We start from the raw sequence: 26619 nt of genomic DNA, 5'->3' as shown, positions 1-26619 counted from the left end.
GCTTGTTAGGAATGAATGGTGCTACCACGGCCCACAAAGGCCCAGCACTGGGTGGCCCCCGCCCCTCCCTCAGCAAAGCTCCCCAGGGTCTTCTGCAGCTAGACCCAAACCTGGGCCCTCGCCCGGGCTGCCTGGCGATGTCTCCTCCCCACTCAGGGCTTGGCCCAGACCCGCTCCCTGGAGGGGCCTCCCAAGCAGCCGTTCCAGCATCAGCCTGTCTGGCTTTCTTCCTGGTGCCGACCACTGGAAAGGAAACGTTTCCTTACTGTTTATCTCCCCTTCACAATTGAGAGCAGGACGCTTCCCGGCTTGCTCGCTGGTGTAAACTTGGCTGAAGCGTCTGCTGACCGCTGGCAGTCGTGTGCTCGCACAGACCCTGCTTGCACCCCTCTCCTGGGGCTCTTCCCCTCCTCTCTGTTGAGCCTAGTGTGTTCTCTCATTTTGTTTTCTGTGTGTTTCCTTCTGGAGACGGTGAGCCTGACCTGTATCCTCATCTCTGGTTCTCCCCCGCCCACACGGAGCAGCCTGGCAGGACGAGTGTGGGAAGCCGTGTTGAGTGCTGACCCAACCGTCCGTGCTGCTGTGAGCGGCGCTGCTCTCAGTAGCAGCTCTGTGTGCTGGTCCCCGGGGCCTGCATAACACGCACCACAGATGGGGAGGCCTAAACAGCAGACATTTCCGGTCTCACAGTTCTGGAGATAGGTGTCGCAGGGCTGGTTCCCCCTGAGGCCTCTCTCCTGGGCGTGTAGACGGCCGTCTTCTCCCCATGTCCCCACGTGGTCGTCCCTGTGTGTGTGTGCCCTGATCTCCTCCTCTTATAAGGACACCAGTCACATTAGGTTGGGGCCCACGCATATGGCCTCATTTTACCTCAGTCACCCATTTAGAGGCCCTATTTCTGCACACAGTCACATTCTGAGGTCCTGAGGGTTAGGGCTTCAATATGTGAATTTAGGGTGGCAGAGGCAGACACAGTTCAGCCCATAACACTTTGTCATCAGATATGAAACACCACAGGGTTTTATAAAATCAGGTGGGTTTCCTTTAGGCAAACCCCACACCCTATATACTATTAACACCCCGTGGCAGGCTGAATAATGCCCTCTGCCCCTGTCTCCAAAGACGTCCATGTCCTGACCCCGGAACCTGTGAATGTCACCTTATCTAGCAGAAGGGACTTTGCAGGTTAAGGACCTTAAGGTGAGACTACTCTGGATTGTTCTGTGGGCGCTCAGTGCAATTGCAAGGGAGGCCGGAAGGGCAGGTGGAAAAAGATGTGACAGAACCAGAGGCTGGAGTGACGGTTTGAAGGCAGAGGGAGAGCCGCAAGCCAAGACAGGCCATGGGAGCTGGAAGAGGCCAAGGAAACTGCTCCTCCCAGAGCGGGGAGAAGGAGGAACACCACGGACGTCTGACCACCAGCAGCGCGAGAGGGTGAATCCGTGTGGTTTGGTGTGGCTTGTTATAGTGGCCACAGGAAGCTAAGACACACCCGCGCCGTCTTCTCCTTTGGTTTTCAGTCTTTAGGAAGGGTCCAGTGTTTTCTGAGGCTTTGCAGGAGTGGGTGGAGAATTCTTTCTCACCTGAGCCCCCAGGGACGCCTCAGCTAGTCGATCCGTCGCGGGACGGGGCTGAGCCTCTGCCCCGGCCAGCAGGGCCGCAGTCTCAAGGTGCCCGCAACCCATGTCCACACGGCACCTGAGCCACCTCTTCACACACCACGCAGATGACGTCACCCCTGCTTGAAACGCGCCAGTGGCTTCCCACCACTCTGACGGACCCTGTGTGGCTTGCTCCCACCCCGCCTCATCTCGGACCCCTCCTGCTCTGGATGTGCGATTCCTTCCCTTGTAAAGCTCCTCCCGACCTGCACGCGCCGGCCTCCTCGTCACGCAAAGTCAGCTCGAATATGACTTCCTCAAAGAAAACATTGAAGTTTGGGATTAACATATACACACCAGTATATATAAAATAGGTAAACAACAAGGACCTGCTGTACAGCACAGGGAACTGTATTCAGCATCTTGTAATAACCTATAAGGGAAAAAAATCTGAAAAAGAGTAGCTATATATATATATATATATATATATGTATGTATAACTGAATCACTTTGCAGTACACCAGAAACTAACACATTGCAAATTAACTACACTTCAATTTTTTAAAAATTAAAAATAAAGTTAAAAAACAAAAAAACCCAAACCCGCGGCTCTCCTTGCTGTCCCACAATTACCTGCATGACGCCTTTTCTTATTTTCTTCATGTGTTTTGAGCAACTCAGCTGAGGGGTCCTCTCTAAACTTCCTGTCTTGTATTTCTGTGCTTGTTGCCTGGCTCTGGGGTAAAATGTAAGCTCCTTGACAGCAGGGATTGTGTACGGTGTCTAGAATGGTATGTGGCATACAGTAGACCACAATGAATACTTAATGAATGAATGAAGAATAACCCAATGTAGGGGCTTCCCTGGTGGCACAGTGGTTAAAAATCTGCCTGCCAATGCAGGGGACACAGGTTCGAGCCCTGGTCTGGGAAGATCCCACACGCCGCGGAGCAACTAAGCCCGTGCGCCACAACTACTAAGCCTGCGCTCTAAAGCCCGCGAGCCACAACTACTGAGCCTGCACGCCACAACTACTGAAGCCCACGTGCCTAGAGCCTAGTGCTCTGCAACAAGAGAAGCCACCGCAATGAGAAGCCAGCACACCGCAACGAAGAGTAGCCCCCACTCGCCGCAACTAGAGAAAGCCCGCGTGCAGCAACGAAGACCCAACGCAGCCAAAAATAAATAATAAATAAATAAGTTTATTAAAAAAAAAAAAAAAGAATGACCCAATGTAAATGGCAGTCCCTCCCACCCTAACACCCTGCCAGCTTTGTGAGTTATCACTCTGAAGGTCTGGTCTTCCCCACAAAAAGGAAGCTGGACCGGAGCAGGGATCTTGTGTCTCCTGTGTCCCTCATCTAACACCCCCACCAAGAACACTGAGCAGCACATTTGAGGCACTGGAATGTGTCCATCCACAGATTAATGGATCATAAAATGGGGTATATCCAGACAGTGGAATATTACACAGCCCTCAAAGGAACAAAGTTCTGATACAGGATAAAATATGGATGAATCTCAAAACATGCTAATTAAAAGAGAAGGCAGTCACAAAAGGCTGCATAGTGTGTGATTCTTTTTATATGGTATGTCCAGGATAGGCCAATCCATAGAAACAGAAAGTAGATTAGTGGTTGTCAGGGGCTGGGAGAAGGGTAATGGGCAGTGACTGCATGTACATGGGCAAGAAGGATCCTTCAGGGCTTATCAGAATGTCCTGAAACACTCTGTACTAAATCCAGTTTTACTTACTAAATGTAGTGAATCCAGTTTTATTTACTAAAATTTAGTAAGTGTAACTGAATTTACTTTAAAAATCATTGAATAGTACACATAAAATGAGTTAATTATATTGTATGTAAATAATAACTTAATAAAACTTTAAAAATTTACTGAGATTAGTTTTTTTTCTGCATGGATATGCCATCAATTTAATATATAATTAGGCTCCTTTGTTTCTGTTTGTATTTAAATTTAGTGTTTGTCACACTTCACTTGCTAATTTAATTATTTCCTCAGTGTGCCCCACTGGTTGCATCCCATACAGCTGTGGTACAACATCAAAACCAGGAAACCGACACTGGTCCAGAGCACGTGCTCAGCTCTCTGTCATTTTATCCCATGTGCAGATTCATGGATCCACCACTGCAATTAAGGTGCAGAACTGCTTCATCACCACAAGGACCTCCTTCGTCCTGCCCGTTTTAGTCCCACTCACCCACACTATTCCTTGGCAACCACTAATCTGTTTTCCATCTCTATGACTTTGTTATTTCGTGAATGTTACATATGTGAAATCCTATCATACAGTATCGTCCTTTGGAGGCTGGCTTCCTCCCTCAGCATAATGCTGATGAGATTCATCCAAGCTGTTGCATGTGTCACTAGTTCCTTTTTAATGCTGAGTAGAATTCATGGTGTGGATGTACCATGGTTTGTTTAACCATTTATCCATTGTAGGATTGGTTGAACATTGGTTGTTTGCAGTTTCGAGCTACTGTAAATAAAGCTACTACGAACAATAGTGTACAGGCTTTTGTGTGGACCTAAGTTTCATTTCTCTGAGATAAATACCCAAGAGTGCAGTTGCTGGGTCATGTAATTAAGTATATGTTTAATTTTTAGAGAAATTGCCAAGCTGTATTCCAGAGTGGCTGTACCACTGTACATTCCCATCAGCAACATAGATAAGAGATCTAGTTTCTCCAAATCATTGCCAGCATTTGGTATTGCTGCTATTTTATTTTGGCTGCTCTGATAGGTGTGAAGTAATATATCAAGGTGATCTTAATTTGCATTTCTGTAACGGCTAGTGATGTTGAACATCTTTCACAAGCAAGCTTATTTGCCATCCATATATCCTTTTTGGTGAAACATCTCTTCATATATTTGCTTATATTCTAACCGTATTTTTTTTTAATTTTACGTTTTGAGAGTTCTTAAAATATTTTAGGTACCAGTCCTTCATGTAGTTTGTAAATATTCTCTTGCAGTCTGTGGCTTGTCTTTTCATCCTCTTAATAGAGTCTTTCTCAAAATGAAAATGTTTAACTTTGATTAAGGCCAATTTATTGATCTCTTTCTTTTGTGGATTGTGCTTTTGATGTCATGTCTAAGAACTCTTCGCCAAGCCCTCAGTCCTGAAAATTTTCTCCTATTTTTTTTTGTAAAAGTTTTATAGTTTCACACATTTTTACACCTAAGTCCATGATCATTTTGAGTTAAATTTTGCATTTGCAGATGACATGATAAGCTATGCAGAAAATTCCAAGGAATTTACAACCAAAAATCTCCCAGAACTAATAAATGAGTTCAGCAAGGTCTCAGGATACAAGATCAACACACAGAATTCGATCACATTTCCATATACTGACAATGAACATGTGGAAACCAAAATTTAAAACACAATATCATTTACAGTCACTCCAAAGAAAATGAAATACTTAGGTATAAACTTTAACAGAACATGTACAGAATCTGTATGCTGAAAATTACAAAATGCTGATGAAAGAAGTCAAAGATCTAAATAAATGGAGAGACATATCATGTTCACGGATTGAAAGACTCAACATAGTAAAGATGCCAATTTTCCCCAAATTGATTTATAGTTTTAATGCAATTCCTATCAAAATCCCACAAAGGATATTTGTGGACACAGACAAGTTTATTCCAAAATTTATCTGGAAGGACATGGACCCCAGAATAGTTAGAACAGTCATGAAAAAGAGTAAAGTGGGAGGAATCATCTAACCCGGTTTATGGCTTGCTGTAAAGCTACCGCGGTGACGACTGCGCTGTTGGCAGAGGGATAGGCATGGTGATCAACGGAACGGTGCAGAGAACCCAGAAACAGCCAACAAGCAGCCAACTGACTTGACAAATGTACAAAAGCAAGTTAATGGAGGAAGAATAGACTTTTCAATAAACAGTGGTGGAACAATTTGATACCAGTAGACAAAAAAGAAAGAAAAATACCTTCACCTAAACCTCATGCCCTATGCCAACAATTTTCTTTCTAAAGATTGAAAAAAAAAAAACATATATACACACACATATATAAATAAACATTGCTACGGCTCCAACGCAGGAGTCACTTTTGCATTTGTACCTGAAAGACAAGTAAGGACTAGCGCGGTAGAAGGTTAGGTGCTCAGGGGCCAAGGCCAGCGTCCGGGGCCACCACCTCCGAGCCACACGGACCCAGCCCCGGCTCCCGGGAGCTTACTAGCCACGCCCCCAACACGGTAGGGGCGGGGCCAGGACGCCCATACACTGACAGCTGGGGCGGGGCGGGGGCGGGGACCGGAGCTTAGGCACGCCACTTCCGCCGGAAGCTCAATTGCCCGGCTTCCTGTTGGAGTTGGTCCGGTACGTCCGGGAGCTGCGTTTCTGACAAGGGGAAGAGCCCCAAACTCACTTTTTCAAATCCGCCTCGGGCCAGTTGTGAGTGGGCTCGAGCTCGACACTGCAGCTGGGGCAGTCCCGGCCCGAGGGCGGCTGCTGGCTGGCAGAAGAGGACCTTCTCTCTTCCGGAACGGAGACTGCGCGCACTGGCTGTTTCCGGGGGGCCGGACTCCGTCGCCGCGCCGAGCTCCGCCCCGCGCGGGGCCACGTCTCCGCCTGAGCGGCCGGGCGGGGCGTTCGCCGCGGCTTCCTCAGCGCCGGGGTGAGGGTCGCGGGGTGGCGCCTGGGCAGGGGCTCAGGCCGGGGAGGGCGCGGGGAGCTAGGGAACCGCGGCGCGGTCGAGGTGGGGGCCGGGCGAAGGGCGGCGGGGCCGGGGCGGACGCGGAGGGCCGGCCGCGACTCCGCCTAGAGCGACAACGCCCCGCGCTAGTCCGGCTCCTCACCGTTGGTAGCCTCCGGGCCTGGAAGCCGGCCTGTGCAGCTGTTAGGGAACTGGCTTCATAAATATACATACATTCGAGCCCTTCCGGAGCGCTGTCTACCCGTGCCGGGGAGTGATCTGTTCAGAGGTGCCCACAACTGCCGTTGGTCTTGTTCTTTTGCAGAACTTCTGTCAAGATGACATGCGTGACATGGTGTCGGGTGGTTAGTGTGAAGCCTGGTTTAAAGAGCCCGTGTGCTCTCAGCCTCTCAGTCCACCTCGATTCCATCTCGATTCTGGGGTGCTTAGAGGCGTTTCACTGGTGCAGTGATACCTTCCAGAGGCAGTGGGGTCAGGCGTAGTCACTAGCCTGCAGGTGGTGCAGGTGAACAGCTCAGCCTTCATTCAGCAACTGTTTTGTTGAGTGTCGGTCGTGTGAGCGGCACTGTTCATTGCAGGTGCTGGGATCCAGAGCCGAAGTCGGGTCAGGGTCCCTGCCCTCCCTGAGCTCACGCCGTCGTGGCGGGATGCGGAGGATAAATGAGGTCATTGCTGAGAGAGTATTGGGCGGTGCTTGGGGTGGGTCTGTAGGAGCGCCCGTCGGCGGAGGTGACTTCTGAGCCAAGGCCTCTGTGACAAGAAACTAGCCATGCAAAACTGTGGGATAAGAGTGTTTCGGGCAGAATGAACAGCAAGTGTGGTGACCCTGAGGGAGGAGGAGGTTTGGTGTTTTGAGGCAGAGAAGTATGGCAAGTATGTAATGAAAAAGGAAGAAAATGATAGGGAACAAGGATGCAGTGTCGGGAGGCGTCAGATGCTATGCAGCTTCCTAGTTCGTGGTGAGAGGCTTAGATTTGATTGTCAGTGTGATTGAAAACCTGGGACGTTGTAAGCCATTTACAGGTGACTCGTGGATTTTTCTTTTTTTTTACATTTTAAATTGTCCCTTAAATATTGCAAATATAACTTTTTATTGGAGTTATAGCCTTCAGTTCCAGTGGACCTTGAATGGCAAGAAAAGGAAATAAAAATCATCTGACATGACTCAGATTCAAAAGTAACTTTTTTTTTTTTAGCCAGTTGCCTTAAGCAGCAGTATAATTTTTTAATTTAACTAAACTTACAATATTATGTTAGTTTTAGGAGTATAACATAGTAATTTGATGGGGGTTTTTTTGTGTTTTTTTGGCCATGCCGTGCAGCATGCGGGATCCTAATTCCCCAACCAGGGATCGAACCCATGCCCCCTGCAGTGGGAGCACAGAGTCTTAATTACTGGACTGCCAGGGAAGTCCCTGATGTTTTTATAAATTAGACTCCATACAAAGTTATTATAAAATATTGGCTATATTCTTTGTGCTGTACATTGCATCCTTGTAACTTATTTATTTTATACCTTGTAGTTTGTACCTCTTAATCCCCTTCACCTACTTTGCCCCTCCCCCTTCCCTTCGCCTCTCTGGTAACCACTAGTTTGTTCTCTCTATCTGTGAGTTTGTTTCTGTTTTGTTATATTTGTTCATTTGCTTTCTTTTTAGATTCCATAGTGATAACATACAGTATTTATCTTTCTCTGTCTGATTTATTTCACTAAGCATAATGCCTTCCAGGTCTATCCATGTTGTCACAAGTGGCAAAATTTTGTTCTTTTTTTATGGCTGAGTAATATTCTGGCGTGTGTGTGTGTGTGTGTGTGTGTGTGTGTGTGTGTGTACCATACCTTGTATACTTTCTTGAATGAGAATATCTTCAGTTGGCTTTTACCTATTGATAAAAAGCAATTGAAGGGAAAATAACACTAATAATAATAGCTGCTATTTATTGAGCTCATTGGATGTTAATCCTGGCACAGGTTTTTTATTCTTTTTCTCATCATCTTACTGATGAGATCACCAGCTAAGAGTGGTTAAGAAATCTGCCCATGATCTCACAGGTGAGGGTCGGGGAGTCAGGACCTGCAGCCAAGATGTCTGATACCTGAGTCTGTCCTTTACATTACACTGCTATATGGTGACATTAGGCTTTCCGGGTTTTCACTTTGGCCATGCTCTGTTGTTTTTCTTTTCTTTTCTTTTCTTTTCTTTTTGGCTGCCCCACGTGGCTTGCAGGATCTTAGTTCCCCGACCAGGGATCGAAGCCACGCCATCGGCAGTGCATGTGCTGGTGGTCCAGAGTCCTAACCATTGGACCACCAGGGAATTCCCATGCCCTGTAGTTTCTAATTGCCGATAGGAACATCTTAAAGAAGATGGGGTAGATGGAGCTGTTAATGTGCATATACCAAATCCATGTAATCTGCTGTCTGGGGGAAGCTGGAAGTCACATAGGTGCCTGAGATGGTAGTTTCTCGATCTGAAGTCTCTTGATGTCAGACAGTGGTGGACCTAGAGTTACACGCACTTTGCGAAGTTCTAAGTGACAGTTTGCCTCATCTCTTCCCTCCGGGGAACAGCAGAATGCACGTGGTCAAAAACAGTACTGTGATTAGGCTGATCTCTGCTTTTTAATCACAAAATGGAGTGCATGTTACTAAGAACAGCTTCCTTGTGATGTGCTCCCAGCTGTCTGACCCTCCTTGCCCTGCTTTTGTCAGCAGTCTGAGATAATGAGGCCCTGGACAACTGAATCATGCTAAGTAAAATTCGCAGGAGGCTGAGGATACACGGAGAATGCCAGGGTATTATGGACAGAGAGAAGTGTCCCTTCACCAGAGGCTGCTGCCGGTGGTCTGTGAATTCCGTCTCTTGTCTGGCTTCAGGAAGAGCTGCGTGTGAACAGGAGCCACCTTCCTAAGTTACCAGAACAAGTCACAGTCACAGGGTCTCGAACTCTCGGGGGCTGCACCATCCATCTCTGGAGGGGCTAGGGCTCCTTGGGAATCAGAAGGCTTCTTGTTTAGTAAGAAATCCAAATAAAGGGAAGCCAGTGAGTGGAGTGTGCGTCGGCACTGGGCTCAGACGGCCCGATGCATTTGTCTTCCGCGTGCCTTCCGCAGTGGACGTGAGCATCTCGGCCGTGTTCCTCTTTCCTGCACAGTGTCAGGTGTTGTCACTGCTTGTCTCGGTGGCGCATTCTCTGTGGCTCCTTGGCTGCCCCCTCTGCCCTCCCTTTTTTGGTTGGCATGTTCTGTCTTTCATCGGTAAGGCCTGTCCCGCTGGCTGGCCCGCTCTTCCGGCTCACTGACACTGCTTATCTGGCCTGTGGCCATTTACGTGCAGCTCTCCCAGTTTATACCTCCCCGGGTGTTCTTTGCCCTCGCTAGAACTGCGGCTCCCAACTGCGTTTAGTAGAAACAGACTTATTCTGTATTTGACAAGGCGTTGTGGATGCCCAAGGATGCAAATACTGCTATCGTTTTGTTTTGGAACCACTAGCTTGGTTGTTAAGGGGTGGAACTTGGTGAGGCAGAGATTTAAGTCGGTAGCCTGCGCTGAGCACTGCTCTGTGTAGGGGATGTGCCAGGGGGTAGGGGCAGACTTGGAGTGGTGATTTCTGCGTCCAGGATCTTACAGCGTGATGGAAGAGATAGGCGCACACACACCGCGGTGTGATATGCTTGCAGGGGGTATCAAGATGGCAGAAGCGAGTGGGCCACGTGCTTTCCCTGAGGCCCAGGAGGGACTTGAGATCAGTGCCTGATGGTAGACATGGAAGGGTCCATGGGGATTTGCCTGGGGTCAAGGAGAGAAGGGCATTGGCAACAGTTACCCATGTTTTCACACATTTCTATCCGTGGTCCTTTCAAATACAGACCCTTAGTACTAGCTCTACGCTTAATAGTAGACATAGGGAATCCCCTGCTGGTCCAGCGGTTAGGACTCTGCATCTTCACTGCCGAGGACCCGGGAACTAAGATCCTGCAAGCCGAGAGGCGTGGCCACAAAAACAAAGTAGACATAGCCTTTTTGTATTCGTAACCGCACTGTTATTGATCCACGGTGTCGCTGGCCTGCCGGGCGCCAGGTTGCGGAGGGGAACGTGTGGGTGATTGGAGCTGCAGGCCGAACACCACCGGGTTCCCGTCGCTGGGCCTCACCACGGGGTAGGCCAGGTTGTGCCAGCCACAGGGTGTGTGTTCGTGGGTGACAGGGTGACAGAGGACCGTGGAGAAGCAGGTGCACCTGCCTGTCCAGTGAGAGGCAGCTCCTGCTTAGGCTCTTCTGAAACGTCTATATGGGGTTTGTAAGCTGGGGAGGAAAGTCATGTAAATTTTTGTCCTGAAACCCGTGATAGTATCCTCATTACACTTCAAAAGTGATAACCAGTTGCCAGACTTCGGGCAAAGTTTTGCTACCTTAAACTCAGCCTGGCAGGATGGGCTGAAAGATAACAGATCCTGCGAGAAATGAAGGATGCGTCGGTTACCCGCTGTGACATGCTGTCTCTGCCCCCGTCCCGGGACAGCGACTTCCCTGTGTCCTCGCCCCCTGTGCTTTCCTCCAACAGTGTCCGGTTTACCATGTCCCACGCCATCGCGTCTTCCATGTTGCCCTCTGGATCTGAGCTGTGGCTTGGGCACTGACATGCCAGGTCTCCTGGGGCAGGAGCTTGTCCTTTGAGCCCTGTGAGCTCTTGGGCCTGTGTGTCCAGTACAGAAGCCACTGGCCACCTGTGGCTATTTACACACAAATTAGTTAAATTTAAATAAATACAGACTCAGCTCCTCAGTCACCCAAGGCCACCCCCAGCTCCGTGGCCACCTCTGCCGATTCTAGCGCCGCTTGTGGAGCTTCTCACCCTGGCGGGACAGTCTTTAGCCGGCACCAGTGCAGGCGCCCTGCGGGGATGGGCCCAGGTGGGGCTGGTTCATCATTTTATCCTCAAAATCTGGGATGTTGTAGGTGCTCAAGGATTATTTGTTGAATGAATAAATCTATATTTGTTTATTATACAAATTGGGAACCAAATGTTAGTCTTGGAATTGTCACTTCAAGTCTGACAAATGAAGTTTCATAATACCTTTTTTCTCTTTTTTCTCCCGTCAGGTATCATGGTATTACTTGGTTTGATTTCAGGTCATTTGTGAGACTTTAGATCTTCCGAAAATGGCAAACCCAGTGCGGTCCCTCCCAGGAGCTCTTGGCCGTTGCTGATGGCAGAAACCAAACTCGCTCGCGGTTCACTTGCAGCCCCCGAGTGTCAGCCCAGCCTGCGTCACCGTAGCCATGGACGGTGCAGCGGCCGTACAGGAAGGCCTGTTGGAGGACAGACCCGGCAGTGGGATCTCGGCTCGCCCCGAGGCCCCCCCAAAGCCCACTGGCTCCCTGACGTCACTGGACCAGTGGGATGAAGCCCAGTGTAAGTCGCCAGTTACTCTGTGTGCTGCTGACTTTCTGCCTTCAAACAGGAGAATGTGGGTCAGCTTGCATTTTGGAGGAAGCCTGTGGTGTCTAAGACCGTAATGAACTTTTTAATTCATTCAGAGTGTGTTTTTAGTAATCAGATGAGGGTTTGGTTTTGTTTTGCTTTTTAGTTGATGCCAACTTTGAATCAAGCACCACGCATGTTAAATAGAACGGGAACTTTGTGGCGCTTTCTGCTCCAGCAGGACAGAGCAGCATGGTTACCGTGAAGGCTCTGTAGGTCTTCACTGACACATCATTGTGCCCTGCCTAACATGCTACCTTTTTGGTTGGTTGCCAGAATTTTACTAACTGGGATCCAGAAATGGTCCACTAGTGATCTGAGGATGATTGGATCACATTTGCATGTTAGCTAATGGGTTATTTGTGCATTGGAAGTACAGGGTGAATTACCCACTCCATTCCATGCCCCTTCCTGGTCAGTGTGTGCTTGAAAATCATTAACATGTGTATGTACTGACTTACTAGCCGAAACTGCATTCCTGTTCTTGTAAAACAGTGCTCAAGCACCTAAAATGGCTTTGCTGGTTACTGCTCCTTCAACGCCAGGTGAGGCCAGTGCGGCTCGGCCCAAGGCCAAGAGCTCTACAGTGGGACGGCTCCTAGGTCTGCCACTAACAGCAAGGAGCCCTCAAGCAAGATCCTTGATTTATCTCAGTCTCACTCTCCTCTTGAGAAAACGGAAAGATGAATGGTACCTGCATCTCGGGGTGGTCGTGAGGGCCCATGTGAAATGCAGGCACTTGGGAAGCGCCCGGGAAGTGGTGCTGGCCGTGTGTGTGTCATCGTTATTTGTTTATCCATAATTAGGCTTGTGTTTGGAAACAATCAAGTCTTATTATTTATTGGGCCTTCTTACTTTTAGGTTTTTTTTTTTTTTTTTTTTTTTTTTTAGGTTTTTTTTAAAGTGTAATATGATGCTCAAAAAATGACTTTGTTATGTAAACAGCAAGGTTTAGAGACTCTCCTAGATCCGTAAGTAAGCCTGTCAGAAAGCAGAACTGACCCGATTAATGTGAATCTGAGATGCAGGATTCCTCCCCCGACCCCAGCAGGAGGCTGAAGGGCTGTTTGTGTAGAACAACAGATGGTTGTGCAGGGTGGTGGTGGGGTCTCCCCGCTCTGCTTTGTGTCTGGGGCGCCCCGTTTATATTCTGGTTTTCCTTTCAGAGAGGCCTGACAGTAAGTAGCTATATTAGTTGGGAGTCACGTTTCAGGTGACAGAAACCCATTTTAAATTTGCTTGGGCACAGAGGGAACTTCCTGGCTGCATACTGGGTACCAAGTGATGCCGACCCTGTGCGAGGCCGGGGCATTGCAGTGCTGGGGCCCTGGCACCTGCCTGGAAGCCCCTCCACACGGCTCCCTGGCTCTTTGGCTGCCAACTGGCTGCTCTTTCAGGGGGAGAGTGCTTTCTTTCTAGTTTCCTTTTGGCACAGAAATAGGTTTCAGTTAGAGCATAAACAAGTCCACTCGTAACAGTGTTAGTGGAGGAGAGTGAGCTTGGTGGCTGTGTGTAGTCACCACTGGTCAACTTGGCTTTGTATCCGTCAGGTGTTTGTCAGCCATAAGCACAGACTCTGGGTTCTGTGCTCAGCTTTGCCATAATCATCCTCAGCAGCTATTCTGACTCTGCCTTTGATTTCTCGTTTGGAGGCTGTGACACGGGTTAGCACTGCTGGTAACAACGCCTGTTAAGAAACATCGTCAGCTATGTTTTAAGCATGTGTAGGGTTTTTTTGCTATATTTTAAAAAACAGACTTTCGTAAGATTTCTCATTGGTCTTGTTTAAATGAAAAGGAAACATTACTCCTTAAATTCCACAGCCGTAGCGCGGAGGGTGAGGAGGGCGTCCTGCAGTGAGTGTGTCAGGCTCTGCGAGGTCGAGTGACTGGTCCCACCTCACCGCCCACAGGAGGGGACGATCCTGCTGTCCTCTCAGAGTGAACAGATCCATGGCATGTGGAGATTGCTCACGTATCTAGATCCCCTCTTGTCCTGCTTGAGTTGTTAAAACCGTGATGGCCCAGCACACCCTCTTTTCCAGGTGCCGGTGTCGAGGTAAACAGAGCTTCAGATGAAGGAGGAAGCCAAGGGGCCACCTGTCCGAATGGGCCGGCGCCACAGTTCCCAGGCCCTCCGCTGTCAGTGGGTCCTGAAGCCTCTCCAGGTGTGGCTGATTTCCATGACAACCTAAGGAAGTCTCAGGGGACTAGTGCTGAGGGCAGTGTTAGAAAAGAAGCTTTGCAGTCCCTCAGACTCAGTCTTCCTATGCAAGAAACGCAACTGTGTAAGCATCTGCCCGCTGGGCTCTTCCCCCCTCTCCCCCCACCCCGGGGCCCTTGTCACCCACCATCCTTCAGAGGCACAGGCCCTGCACCCCCGTGCCATTTGCTGTTTTATCACTGTGGTGGGTCATACATTTAACAGTTAGCTCCATTTCAGAGAGAAGATACACTTCATCATGGCTTGATGGTGACTTGGACTTGAGGCCCAAGTTTAAAGGGCCTGTGCGTGCGTGTCTTTTGTCACCCTGGATGGTGAGCAAGCAGCCAGTGGGGTTTTGATCTTGACAGTTACACTTTGAAGGCTTTCTTTTATGAGTTACTTTAATCAGTGTTTATTTTGTGCAATCCCTGGGGATTCAGGGGTGAACAAGTTGCAAACTGGCAGCCTCTGAGCCCTAGAAACCTCCAGGCCTTTTTCTAACATGTAGGTTTTCATACACAGACTTGTGTGATTTTACTTAATGGGATCACTTCACACGTGCTGTTTTTAAGCCTCGTCCTCCCTTCAGTACCTCCTCCCTTCCCCTCCCCTCCCCTCCCCTCCCCTCCCCTCCCCTCCCCTCCCCTCCCCTCCCCTCCCCTCCAGGTCAGCCACATTCTCACATAGTCCTTTATAGGCCTCTGAAAACCGCCAGGTTTGGGGGTCATTGTTTTTTAAAATGGGGTTATGTCCCTCACATGACTGTGTGCTTTCCTCACCTAGCTTTATCACATGGAGATTGCCCCACATCAGCTGATCCGCTGATGCAACTCCATATCCATTCTCTTAAGGCTGGTGGGAGCCCCGCGTGTGGCCGGTAAGAGCCACGTGACCAGTACTGCCGTGAGCATCTCCCCATGCGTGTTTGCAGCCTTGGTGCTTTCGTTTCTGTGGGCTCCACCCTAGAAGCAGAATTCTTGGTCAGAAGCAACAGCTGTGTTTATCTCCATCATGTGTGGTCACATTGCCAGGGCGCTGACGCCCTGTGAGAGGACACAGAGGCTGTTTCCTCTGAGTCTTTACCAGTCTGATGGGTATGCTGTGATGTTGCCTTGATACTTGCATTTGCAGCTCCCACTTCCCTGGTTACTAGAGGGTTCTTCACAGGCATTGTTTTGTTAGGGCCACAGCGTACTTTAAACATCTCTGTAAACTAACTGTTAGTACGTCAGCCAAGATGTCGTGTGAAACCCTGGGTCCTGACCTGAGGGGTATGTTAGCTCTGGCCCGAGGTACCCACCCCGCTCGCCTGCCCCCAGCCCAGCCCCGAGGCCATGTCTCTGGTGCTGCGCTTGCTGATTTGGGTTCCCTGCCTGAGGCCACAGCTCCTAGGTCTCTGCTGTCTGGACCCCTCAGCGTTGTGAGAAGTATGAGAGGCCTCTTGAGTGACGAGTGCGCAGTTAGTGACAACCCTGCTGAATTCCTAGTGCAATTCAGCAGCAGCTACTCACCTCCTGGGATCCACATTCGAAGACGCTGCCGCCCGTGAAGGGGCTCAGTTGCGGCATTTCTTTGCTCCCGTCAGCCTGCTGTCTGACCCCCCTGGGGAGACCTGGGGCTCTCCTCCCTTTCACTCGCTGTTCAGCCCTTTTCTTACCCAAAGTGAAAGGTTTGGATTTTAGATATTGAAAATTTTGTTATTAGCCAGAAAGTTGTCAGAATAGTTCCCCTCCTGTCCTTGAGCAGAGACCCTGGACTGGAGCCGCCTCAGGCAGGAAACTGAGGTGAGCGGCCCAGACATAACTGCGTGGAGAAGGCGAGTTCAGCGGCTGTCGTCCCGTCAGGATTGCTTCTCACGTTTCTCTGTAACGTCAGGGAGCGGACTTAGAGCTTGGTGAGAACCTCAGAACACTCACACTGGCACCAGCTTCAAGTTCAGTTCTTTTGTTACTGAAAGGCACAGGTTGCCCGTGTCCTGTTTTACCAGCCGGGTGCCCATAGGGGGCGATGCACTCATGGCATGAGCACGGCCCCTGTGCTTGGCCAGTGTGTCTGCCACCAGGTGGGTCCTCTCTGTGGTCAGTGTCCGAGGCTCGCAGTTTTCTCTCCATCTGCAAACACTCCTTTCAAACTAGGCATCCGTGTGTCGTTCAGAGCTAAATCGTATCGGTAATAAAACGCAAAACAGCCAAGCTGCTGTTCTGCTTGGTCCTCTGTGCCCTGGTGCGTTGTGAGTTTCTAAATGGCCATTTCCCCACCTCAGGCTCAACGGAGGCTTCACTGCCCCTGGAGAAGGAGGAGCAGGTCCGGCTTCAGGCTCGGAAACGGCTGGAAGAGCAGCTCCAGCAGTACAGGGTGAAGCGCCAGCAGGAAAGAGTGAGTCTCCCTCTCTTGAACAAGCTAGTGGAAAGCGTCACGTGTGAAAAACAGCAATTGGTCAGACATAATTCTGGGATCTGCTGTTTATTCCTCTCTGGGGGGTGGGCGCTGTGCTTCTCTGCAAAGACCATTTTCGTCATGTCGTTCCCACCCTTTGGGAGGTCGCGCAGGCTCCGGTTCCCGCCCCGTCTGGCCCTTCCTCCCCCTGAGGCTGCCGTTAGAGAAGCAGGGGCAACAAATACTCGGGCAGAACTGCTGTCTGTGCTGAGTGGCCAGTCCTGGCTTTGGCTTGTTTACTGCGTAAGTGGCACAGTTTCTACTGAACTTCGCTGTACAGTGTTAGAATATGTGCCACGTCCCACACATATGATAAGTATGTCCATATGCTTTGCTAAAATCAGTTTTGTTCAGGTATGAAACTCTCGTTAGGATGCCAGTGAAAGCAGTCTTTTTAATCACATCGAGTGACTCTAAGAAAGGGGGGTATGAAGGTTCATTTCACTCTTCGTCCAAGTTTTCTGTGGACTTGAAAAATTTCAAATTAAAGGAATTTAAAACTAAACAAACTTTTAAAAAACGCTTTCGGGGATTGATTTAGTAGTGACAGGTCCTCATCAAGGTTGGCCATTTGTTTTCCCAAGAGAGAACCTTGGCTTTTGGAGCGTCAGGGCTCTGAAGCCAGTGTAAACGAACTGGAAGGGACAGCACCAGGCTCTGAACTGACAGAGGCTCCCACCCGGGCAGGGGCTTCTAGGGATCCCTCCAGACGGCCTGCCAGAAAACGTTACAGGGATAGTCAGTAGTCAGTAGTAATTATGTGTGCTAGGCACTGTGTTAAATTCCCCACGGACGTTACAGTGAGGCTCGGACAGGTAAGGAACTTGCGGTAAAGTAGCAGAGCCAAGATACAGACCAGACAGTGTCTGTGTGCCGAGCTTGTCCACAGCTTGCCTCCCAGGGGTTTGCACCGCAAGTCCAAGCTCTGCCTGGGTCATCCAACGTTAGGCAATTAATGTGTCAGTAGTTCAATGTGAAGTTTCACATCATTTCCCATCTTTACAATTTATATGTATGCATATATGTGTATAAAACCTTAGCCTCAGTAAGATAACTTCTGTCCGGCTGCTGGACTCATCACACACTGGTCTGACCAACCTGACAGGCTCGCTTGCTTGGTCACCCCCCTCCCCCACCCCATGCCGCACTAAGCAAGGCAGGCAGCAAGATGCCGGCTACTTTGGCCCCCACCTGTCCCCTGCTCTGGAGACCCTCGGGGCAGGGCCGGCCGAGGAGAGTGCAGCCTGGCAGGTGCCGTCCTCATGCAGATCGGCACCTGGGTGGGTCCTCCCCATGACCCAGGGGAGCTCAGAGCTGAAGTGACCACCAGTGCCCCCGCCTGAGCTGGGATTTGAACCTGCCTATCTGAGCGCAGAGCCGTGCTCCCAGCTGCTGTGCTTGTGACCCATCAGCATGGCCTGTCGGTTCATGGAGCAGCATAAACCAAGTGAGGTTTTCTTTAAGAGTACAGGTTAGTTCAAAGTGGGAGAATCTGTTGATAGAACTCATCATAATGGTCATTCCATGTGGCAAGACTTATGACCATCTCAGTAGGTGCTGAAAAGGTATTTGATAAAACTCAGAATTCTCGATTCAAAAAATACAAAACAGGCAAGCAGAAACAATTAAACTAGGAGTATAAAGATACTTGTTTAGGAATGTAGTTCAAACCTCATACTTAAATGGTAGAGATGAGGAGTGAAAGTCCTCCCCTGTTGGAGAGCATCTCCACGCGCGTGCCTTCACGCAGAGGTGGTGATCAGTGTCATGCAGGGGAGCGCCCTCTCTGCGCTGCCCCTCACGCGACCGTTCTCACTCCCCTGTCCTCAGCTCCTTCTCCAGCAGCACAGTCGAGGTCGTCCTCGTCCTTTGTGACCGTGGGTATGTACCAGCATTGCATTCACCAACCCATAGTGATTGACATTTAGGTGGGTTCTAATTGTTTGAAATTGCAAACAGTGCTGCAGGGAACGTTTTGTGTCTTGGTATACTTCTGTGGGTAAATCCTTAACTGTCAGATTATTGAGTAAAAGGTTTTATGTATTTGTAAGTTGATATGTATTGCCCTCCACATAGGATGGACTGGTTTACATTCCGGGTAGCAGTCTGTAAGCTCCTTGGCGGCGTTAGAAATAATGAAAATTGAATCTTTGTCCTCTGATAGGTGAAAAAAAACCAGTACTTCCTAACAGTAAGCGCCTCTTTGCGTGTTGGCTGTTTGGGTGTCTTTGTCAGTCTTTGTCCGTTTTTCTGTTGGTTGTCTTTTTGCTATGTTGGTACTGTATATGAGGAAGTTATCCCCTTCTAGTATTTTCGCAAATAATTTTTTCTTAGTTTGCCGTGACTTCTTTTCTGGCATACTTTTTGCTGCACATCAGTTTGTTTGTTTGTTTGTTTTTAGCTGTGGCACGCAGCTTGCAGGATCTTAGTTCCCTGACCAGGGATCGAACCTGTGCCCACTGCAGTGGAAGCACAGTCTTTTTTTTTAATTCAGTTTAAAAAATGTTTCTTTATTTGGCTGTGCCAGGTCTTAGTTGCGGCACATGGGGTCTTCATTGCTGCGTGCAGGCTCTTCGTTGTGGCATGCGGGATCTTTAGTTGCCGAATGCAGGCTCTTCAGTTGTGGCATGTGGGCTCTGAGTTGCAGCATGCAGGACCTAGTTCCCTGACCAGGGATCGAACCCAGGCCCCCTGCATTGGGAGCACGGAGTCTTAACCACTGGACCCCCAGGGAAGTCCCGGAAACGCAGTTTTAACCACTGGACCGCCAGGGAATTCCCTGCACATCAGATTTGAATGTTTACAGTCAGAACTTTCAGTCTTTGCTGTTACTTCTTTTGGGGTTCATGTCATATGTGAGAGGATCTCCCCGTTTGAAGGATATAAGTAAATTCACCTCTGTTTTCTTCTTATGCTAAAAGTAGGAGATAGTATAAAAAGTATTAAAAAGTTGTGTTTTTTTCTGTGTAAATCTAATCCACTTGAAATGTTTTGGATGGAGGCGAGAGGTGGGAGTGAGCCTCTTTGTGGACAGCTGGCCAGTTATCTCAAATTGCTTATTTTATAGTCTGTCTTTTCCCTACTGGTTGGAATGCTACCTTATTGTGGTGCTTCTTAAATATCTATAGACCCCACCTATGCTTGGACCAGTTCCTGGGCTGTGTTCTGTGTCATCAGCCCACCTGCTGCTTTTCTCATTCTCAGTGGATCCAATTATGGCAGCTTTATAGTGTGTGTTACCATCTGGGAGGCCCAGCATGTCCAGCGCACCACGCCCCTAACTCGTCCTTGCTGCTCTGGCTCATTTATCCTTCCTCTGGTATCCCAGCATCATTTCGAGATGCTCCTCGCCCACCTTGTCCCTTGCCACTTTGGGGTTGCACTAGCTTTGTAGAATAACATAGAACTGAGTATTAATCTGTAAGAGAAAGTCATGTTGATTCAGTGCCAAGGAATGGTGTCTTTCTTCATCTCCAGCCTCATTCAAGGCCACTTGGGAAGTTCTAGCTAACATGATGATATGAGAAAAAGAAGTAAGAGATATAAATATTGAAAAAATAGGAGAAATGTTGTTATTTACAGGTGTTGATAACACCTTGGAAAAATGCTGGAGAATCAACTGAAAAATTGCTATCATTATAAATTTATAAAAATATAAAATTATTAAAATAATTGGGGTTTAGAAATTGTCAGTTTCAAATACAAATATGAAAAATCAATAGTTATTCTAGTATGACTAGTTATGAAATTAGTGGGAAAAGATAATATTTATAATATCAACAAAATAATAAAATATCTAAGTGTTAAATTTAAATGACAGCAAAAATGGTTTAGACTCTAGGTGAACACTACATACCTTCCTCTGTCGAGGGTCAGTGACTCTAGGTGAACACTACATACCTTCCTCTGTCGAGGGTCAGTGACTCTAGGTGAACACTACATACCTTCCTCTGTCGAGGGTCAGTGACTCTAGATGAACACTACATGCCTTCCTCTGTCGAGGGTCAGTGACTCTAGGTGAACACTACATGCCTTCCTCTGTCGAGGGTCAGTGACTCTAGGTGAACACTACATACCTTCCTCTGTCGAGGGTCAGTGACTCTAGGTGAACACTACATACCTTCCTCTGTCGAGGGTCAGGCAAACAGACATGAATGAATGGGGGGAAGTGGCTCATTATCCCCTCAGTAATTATAAAGTTAAGGTAGTTCTAATTCAACAGGACTGTTTTCTTAACTTGAAGAAAAATTCCAAGGTTTATGAAAAAGAATTATCATGGGAGAATAGCCAGGAAAATTGTGTGAAGCAGGCGTGCGGAGGAAGGACTCGCTCTGGTGGGTGTTTGGAAACGCCGTCGGGTCAGAGTCAGGCGTGCGCTTGGCCCTCACCCGGGGCCCCGAGGGGGCAGCGAGTCACAGAGCATGGGAGGCCTGTGCCGCGGCCGCGTGGCCAGGAGCCCTCGTTGTGTAATCGGCGCGGCCTTTCTGGATGGCAATTTCTGAATGCTGCTTGTCAATTTTAAACATAATTTTTGTACTTTCTTTTCCTTCTCAGTCAAGTCAACCTGTAACTAAAACGAGACTTTTTAGCACACTTGATCCTGAACTCATGTTGAACCCAGAAACCTTACCGAGGGCCAGTGCCGTGGCTATGACCAAAGAATATTCCTTCCTGCGCACCAGCGTCCCTCGGGGGCCGAAGGTGGGCAGCTTAGGGCTCCTGGCACATCCTAAGGAGAAAAAAAGTTTCAAATCAAGCAAAATTCGGTCTCTGGCTGATTACAGAACTGAAGATTCAGACGCTCGGAATTCTGGTGGAAACGTTCCGGCTCCGGACTCTGCCAGGGCCTCCCTGGAGCAGAACCGAGGCAGCGGGACGTCAGTGGTGTCTGAGCTCAGCCTGTGTCCCGAGGCCGACGACCGCCTGGAGGATGCGTCCCTGACGGGGGACAACGTGTCCGAGGCTGACGGGACCGAGAGCGACAGCTCCTGCTATAGCAGCGTCTCCGCCCGAGGGACGGCCGGCCTTCCGGTGAACACGGGGGGTGCGCGCCAGGCCCCCTATGGGGCCAGCAGCCAGGAGATCGCCACCGGCGCCCTGGGCCAGCTCCCCTCCATCTCGGATGTCCTCCAGGCCGCAGCCGCCGAGCGCCAAGAGCAGAGGCAGAAGGTCAACGGGGAGACGCGGCGCCGGGCCGACAGCATCTGCAGCAGGTGGGTGACACCGGGGCCTGCGAGGCGCTGCCTTCCTCTCGGAGTCCCTCCGTTGGTCTTTAGTGCTTCATTTATATGCACTCTGTCTCTTTGTAAGAAGCGGAATTGGGTCGAATGAGTAATCACCTGCAGTGTTAAGATATCCTGCCTTCCAAGATCTGTGTAGACCTGTCTCTGAAACTGCACAGATGTGACGGGGGCTCACGTCTCCACGAGGACGTTCTGGCCATGTGCTGGTGGCTGAAAAGGCCGTGCCGTGGGCGGGAGTGTTTATCGGTAGCAGTCCTAAGAGCTTTGGCTCGCTACCTAAATCTTTTTTACTTATTTTTTTAAAACTGGGGGAGAGGAGCAGAGGGGTGTGGGATTTGGAGAGCAGGGATGGTGTAAAGGAGAGACAGTGATCGGCAGGGATGGCGTAGAGGAGAGACAGTGATCGGCAGGGATGGCGTAGAGGAGAGGCAGTGATCGGCAGGGGTGGCGTAGAGGAGAGGCAGTGATCGGCAGGGATGGCGTAGAGGAGAGGCAGTGATCGGCAGGGATGGCGTAGAGGAGAGGCAGTGATCGGCAGGGATGGCTTAGAGGAGAGACAGTGATCGACAGGGATGGTGTAGAGGAGAGAAAGTGATCGGTCGTCTTCCCACCGCCTGATCCTTTGTGCCTTTATTCTCCAGCGTGTCCATGGAAAGCTCGGTTGCTGAAACTCATGATGAAATGTTGCAGGTTCTTAAAGAAAAAATGAGACTCGAAGGACAGCTGGAAGCTTTATCGTTAGAGGCTAGTCAGGTAAATGGAGATTTGATGGATGTATCCATGTGCCATGTCTTGGAGAAGAATGTGCAGTTCCTGTTCGTGCGTACAAAGCTTTACATGTGTCTTTAGGAATAAGCTTTATCAGCAGCAGCAGCAGCGCAGAGGCCTCGTCTTCTATAGCCGTACATTTTTGTCTGCTTGATTTGTCAGCCCCAGAAAGAGGTGTGCTGGTTTCCCGCTCCGTGTGGTTTCTCCCTGTATCTCCGTCAGGATCTGCCTGGGAGGCTTCCTAGCTCTGCTGTCAGAGACCTGAGTCCACGACAGTTAAATCTTTGGGGTGGATTTCACCTTTTTCTGGCCTGGTGAAATTGTCATCTTTGCCCCTTTAGTACTTCTTTGCTTTTTCTGATATGAATTTTGCTTTGTCTGGTTAGCATATGCCTAAAGAATCATTTTCCATCCCTTAATTTTCAGCTTACCGATCAACAGTTAGAGTAACTCAGTTCAACTGCCTTTGATCCTCTGCATTTGGCACGGAGACGGGGGAGAGCACAAGGCCCTGGGGGGCGTGAGGTCGAGGCAGGGGGCTGTCCCTTCCCCTCAGGAGCCCGCGCTGTGCGGGTGGGGGCGCCGTGCACACGAGGGTGCTTGCTCTGCTGCATGTGCTTCTCACGTCGGATGACTTTTTTGTTCACACGGTCCTGAGACACAGACTCTGTACATGAAACTCTAGACTGAAGAGGTGATTACCGAGGTGTCGGGGCTAATTTTAGTTGCACACGATTTTCACTGTGTCCTCCTGTAGAGCGTGACCTCAGCAAGTGCGTGTCCACCACCCCTGAGTTTGACGCCCTGAACAATCGAAGCACCTTAGCTGGCTTTTACTTTACCTCCTTATCCTCCTGAGATTTGATTTGCTCTTCGGTTGTGTCCCAGCCAAGATCTTTGTGGATTGTTACAGGTGCAAAACTTGTTGGCATTTCTGTGAAAATGCTGATTATACTTACTACAAAATCTTATTGAGTTTGCTCAGTTAATTCATTTTTTTGGGGTATTTGTTCTTCTGTTTGTTGAATTTATTGTTTGTCTTCACAACATTGGTCTTCTGCTATTGCTTGTTGACGTGCAGCTGTCTGCTCTTCTTTGCATTTTGAAGTTGCTGTACACACACACCCTGATAGGCTGACTTCGGGGTGGGTGGGAGATGCTGATGGGTGGGTAGGGGTCGTGCCCTTTGCTCAGTGTCTGTTCTCAGCTGCCCCTGGGGCCTGGGGCTTCTCGAGGCCCCACCTCTCCTCTCCCTGCTGGGTCCCGCGGACAGTGGTCCCTGCGGCCCTGCCACGTGGCACAGACCGTGCCTCAGGCTGCTCCATGCCCGGCGGCCCTGGCTGCAGCCCCTCCAAGCCTCTCCTGTGCAATGGCACCCTTTCCCCACAGATGTGTTCTGTGGATTTTGTTTTCCCCCAATCTGAATCTGGCTGCTCTTCATCTTTTAGAGATCCCTCAGCACTCCGGGTATTCTTACACTGTGTGTTTGTGCATGCTTGTGTGCTTTTTTGTTTTTTGGACAAATATGTTTTCCAGCGTCCTTGTGGGTGAGTGGGTGCTTGCAGAGCTTTTCCCACGTGCTGCCCTGCTCAGGTGCCACCGTGCAGAAAACAGGCAGACTCTGTATTCACCCCTCCTACCTCTTACGCCGGTTTGGAGAAACCCCTTCTTTTTGGATAACTGTAATGCTAGAGGTGACTGAATGTTTTGGAAAACATGGTGCTTTCCTGTAAAGTTCACCTGTTGGACACCTTTCTCTGTCTCACTGGCTGTGTTTTGGCAGCCCTCTTAATACGCAGGGTGGAAGTGACTTATTTTCCTGAACGTCAGCGTGCCTCTGTGTGGGTCTTTCCAGGCACTTAAAGAAAAGGCCGAGCTGCAAGCGCAGCTGGCCGCCCTGCACACAAGGCTGCGGGCACAGCTGGAGCACAGCCACAGCAGCCAGCAGAGGCAGGACTCGCTCAGTTCGGAGGTGGACACCTTAAAGCAGTCTTGCTGGGACCTCGAGCAGGCAATGGGCGCTCTGCAGAACATGCTGGAAGCCAAGAATGCTAGCCTGGCCTCCTCCAACAGCGACCTGCGGTTGGCAGAGGGGCAGTACCAGCGGCTCGTGGCCAAAGTGGAGGACATGCAGAGGAGCATCCTCAGCAAGGACAACACAGGTGCGCTCCCGCGTCCACGTGTCCGTCCCTCAGTCGCGTGCAGGCGCCCCGGGGCTGTGCCCCTGGTGGGGGTGTCTCGTCTGCTCTGAGGACTGACCTTTGTCACCTCAGCGTGCTGGGGGTTGTCCTCCCTTCTGATTTATACGTGAAGTGTCCACTTGCCTAAAGTAGTGTTGTTTTTGGTTCAGCTTGAGGAGTTCTGCATGTTTTTTGCATGCGCAGCAGGGGGGCGGCTTAGGTCTTAGAAGTGGACTTTGGACCCCTGACTGTCAGAAGTAATCGTTTCCACTCCTCTGCCTTCTCAGTCCATTGTTGTTTGGGGGCTAGATCTGCCTGCTTATTCCAGAATTGCAGGTGCCATTTAAAATATTTAAAAGCAACACTTAAACTGTTGAGTAGTAGATCTTTATTCTCCCTTCCATACGTTCAGGTTTTGGGTCTAGCTGGATCCCTGTGGGAAGCCCCTCTGGAACGATAGACAGATGGAACGGTGGAGTCAGGGAACCTTGCTGGTGGGCCAGGCACGGCGGACCTGTGTGTCCTTCCCTCGTGCTTTCTGCTCATCCTGGGGGCATGTACTCCATTCCCAGAGCCCATGCTCCACACCTGGCCGGCGCCAAGAAGTGTGGTCTGTGGGCTCACGACATCTCACTGTGCTGACAGGAGGAGGGGGAGAGGGGGTGGGAGGATGGCGCTCAGAGCCCAGGGCGTGTCAGCCCAGACCCTGGTCCTCCAGTGCAGGCTGGAGAGATGGCGTTCTCGTCCCCGAGGTCTGGGCGTCTGAGCGACGCGAGCGGGGCACAGCGGGGCTGCTGTGAAGGACCACGTCTGCCGACGTGGAGTCTTTGCCGTAAGGCTTGTGAGACGAGGTTTCAGATCTGATGAAATAAAGGAAAAGTGACAAACCGCTGTGGCAAAAACTTTATCCGGATCCTGGGGCGGGGGGAAAGCACCAGCTGAGGAATAAAACAGCCGACTGACTTTAGTCTCTGAGCATTTTATGATACCCAATCCCTTAAGAAAATTATAAAATCCAAGAAGTTCTGTATTGCTCTGGGTTGCAAGGCCTGGCCTGAGCAGAGCTCGGCAGGCAGCAGACTGAGCCGCGCCCAGCGCCATGCCGGCCTCCCCACGCCTTGCTGTCGGCGTGTCTGCTGGCTGGGGGACGTGGGGGTGCAGGGAAGATGCTGCTGTTGCCATCCGAAGGCCCCACTGCTCTGAGCTCTGAGGCACATCTGTCCCCAAGGGCTTCACATCAGGGGTCATGGATCCTATTGTGTTTTTTAGTTCTGTTTTAAATTTTTGGAAACTATCATTAGAATCATAAGTGTTTTCTTAAATACTTGGTGTAATTTATTTTTAAAATAATGGATTGGTTTTGTTTGTACTACGATTTGGGTTTCTGCCATGATTTCCTGTCTGCTCCTCTTCCCGCCCAGCCCTCAACAGTGTTGACTGTATCAGCAGACCGGCGGGGTTTAGTGTGTATACCATTCTTGAGCTTGTTGATGACTCACAGACGTCATCATGCCAAAGTCTCGAGCCAGAAAGCTCCCATGGCAACGTTCGTTGTGGACACACAGTCGATCTCATTGTTTGCAGATTTGCTAATTGTGAATTCTCCGACTCACTAAATGTATTTGTACCCCCATCAGTACTCACAGCTCTTTCCGGTCATTTGCAGATAGGTGCAGAGCAGAGAAGCCTTGGGGTCACCTGATGTGCAAAAAGGCTCAGCCTTCTCGGTTCAGCTCTTGTACCACAAGTGTCCTTTAATGGTTGATTTAGTGCCACGTTTTTTGCATTTTTGTGCTTTTTGGGGTGGTTTTGCTCTTTACGATTAACCCCAAACACTGTGTGGTGTTCCTAAGTGCAGGAAGGCCGTGGTGTGCTTTGTGGAGAAAACACGGGTGATAGACAAGCTTCGCGCAGGCACGAGGTACAGTGCTGTCGACTGTCAGTTCAGCGTTAATGAATCAACAGAAAGTGAAGCAAGGTGTCTTTCAGCA

The 26619-nt window shown here is 49.7% G+C and overlaps 1 protein-coding gene across 5 annotated transcripts in view; it reads left to right on the top strand.

The window, feature by feature from the left end:
- Positions 1–6149: 6149 nt before the first annotated feature.
- The window catches only part of GOLGA3 (golgin A3), a 43979-nt gene continuing 23509 nt past the window's right edge, over positions 6150–26619 (top strand). For 2 of the 5 annotated variants that reach the window (XM_082417642.1, XM_082417639.1), the window contains exons 1-7: positions 6150–6270; positions 11415–11727; positions 13841–14083; positions 16265–16377; positions 20992–21650; positions 22322–22433; positions 24304–24610. In XM_082417642.1, the coding sequence (XP_082273768.1) occupies positions 11595–11727; positions 13841–14083; positions 16265–16377; positions 20992–21650; positions 22322–22433; positions 24304–24610 (1567 nt within the window). In that variant the 5' untranslated portion in view covers positions 6150–6270; positions 11415–11594. Of the gene's footprint in view, positions 6271–6298; positions 10472–10517; positions 11225–11414; positions 11728–13840; positions 14084–16264; positions 16378–20991; positions 21651–22321; positions 22434–24303; positions 24611–26619 lie in introns of those variants that run through there. The other 3 variants (XM_082417643.1, XM_082417640.1, XM_082417641.1) reach the window with 3 other exon arrangements.

This window comes from Balaenoptera physalus, assembly GCF_965194825.1.
Source record: "Balaenoptera physalus genome assembly, chromosome: 12".
Taxonomy (NCBI): domain Eukaryota; kingdom Metazoa; phylum Chordata; class Mammalia; order Artiodactyla; family Balaenopteridae; genus Balaenoptera; species Balaenoptera physalus.
Note: the sequence above shows the minus strand (reverse complement) of the source record. Positions and strands in the feature narration are given on the sequence as shown.